Source organism: Vigna radiata, unplaced genomic scaffold, assembly GCF_000741045.1.
Source record: "Vigna radiata var. radiata cultivar VC1973A unplaced genomic scaffold, Vradiata_ver6 scaffold_212, whole genome shotgun sequence".
Lineage (NCBI taxonomy): Eukaryota > Viridiplantae > Streptophyta > Magnoliopsida > Fabales > Fabaceae > Vigna > Vigna radiata.
In genome coordinates this window covers 327,735-329,129 of record NW_014543432.1, presented here as the reverse complement: position 1 = coordinate 329,129, position 1,395 = coordinate 327,735, and the positions used below count along the sequence as shown (strand labels likewise).

At 41.9% G+C, this 1,395-nt stretch overlaps 1 protein-coding gene across 1 annotated transcript in view; it reads left to right on the top strand.

Annotated features, from left to right (window-relative positions):
• Positions 1-539, top strand: part of LOC106754433 (glycine-rich RNA-binding protein 8-like) — an 8,256-nt gene extending 7,717 nt beyond the window's left edge. Inside the window, exon 3 of the mRNA XM_014636448.1 lies at positions 377-539. Coding sequence (XP_014491934.1) covers positions 377-539 — 163 coding nt within the window. The remainder of the gene's footprint in view (positions 1-376) is intronic.
• The last annotated feature ends 856 nt before the right edge of the window (positions 540-1,395 follow it).

Sequence of the window (1,395 nt, the reverse complement as noted above, 5' to 3'; positions counted from 1 at the left end):
TTTTAGGGTTAGAAGGAGACACCCTTGGCCTATAAATAGAGGTGTCTCCACCCTTGTATTTCATCTTTGATTTTGAGTAATGTTATGCTGCCCATTTTTGGACATACTACTCATCTTAGATCAAGACTAAAGCAACCCATGAGGCCCCTCTAGTCACCTTCCTCCTTGAGTTGGCCTAACCTCTCTTGGAGCCACCAAACACTACACCACCACCACCATATCTCCTAGAGGCTTTAAGCTTTTACCCCATCCATACCTTAACTCATCATCATTGGACCATTTACCACCACATTTCTACACCATTCATCCAAGGAAACACACCTCCTTCCATCCTTCTAAGCTTTGGCCCAACCTAGCTTAAAGAGGTTGCCATCAGTGGTGGTGGTGGTGGTGGTGGTTGTGGCGGCAGCGGCGTTGGCGACGGCGGCAATGGTGGTAGTGGTGGTGTTGTTTATGGTAGTGATGGTGGTTATGATAGTGGAGGTGGTAGAGGTGTTGGTGGAAGAGGCGGTGGCGGCGGTAGCGATGATGGTGTTTAGGGTTGTGGGGGCGGCAACGGCGATGGCTTGACAACCTATAGGTGGTTCTAGCTTATTTTGAGTAAGAGCAAGCTATCGGCGTTTTGATGGAGCCGTGCCACTGTCGAGGTAAGGGAAGTTAGGAATTTCTGTTTTGTCTTATGAAATTGAATTGCATGGATTGTGGTTGCTGTTTGAAAACTGTGAAATAATGGTTATGTGAAGTGCCTTGGTGAATTATACTGTTTTGAACGGAAAATTTAGTGATATGAATGTAAGAGATTTTGTGATATTGATTTCTGAATTTGATCCTGTGAATTGTGTTCATGAATTGGTTCGTAAGTGATTGAAATCTTGAAATTGAGTGATGAGATAAGGTAAATTCGGGTATATGGAATCCTAGGTAGAAAGTTAAATGAATTTAGGGGTTGTTAGGGTATGTTAGAGGAACTAGAGGGGTCAAAATTAGAATTTGGTGTTAGTAATTATTTTGGTCTATTTAGAACACTTAGATAAGTCATATATGATTTGTAGGATGTGATAAAGTGGTTCAAAACAACTCCTAATTGGTAAATTTAGAAATTGGCCTCTAAGTTTGGAAAATTGAAGGTTTAGAACCTAAATCGATGCATAGTTACTAGATTATGAGGTTTGTGAGTGTTTAGAAACCTTAGACAAGTTTGAATCGACCTATCCTTCGAATTAGGATCATTAGAAAACCATCAAAAGACCTAAAACGAAACTTAGGGGTGTGAGTTCTTCCAAATCTGCAAAATCTGCAGAATCCACGCCCGGGGCGCCCCTAAAGGGCGCTGAGCATCCTTTTCTGCTGTTGTTTTTGTTTTTGATAGCTTGTGGGGTTCCAGATGTCCGTTTT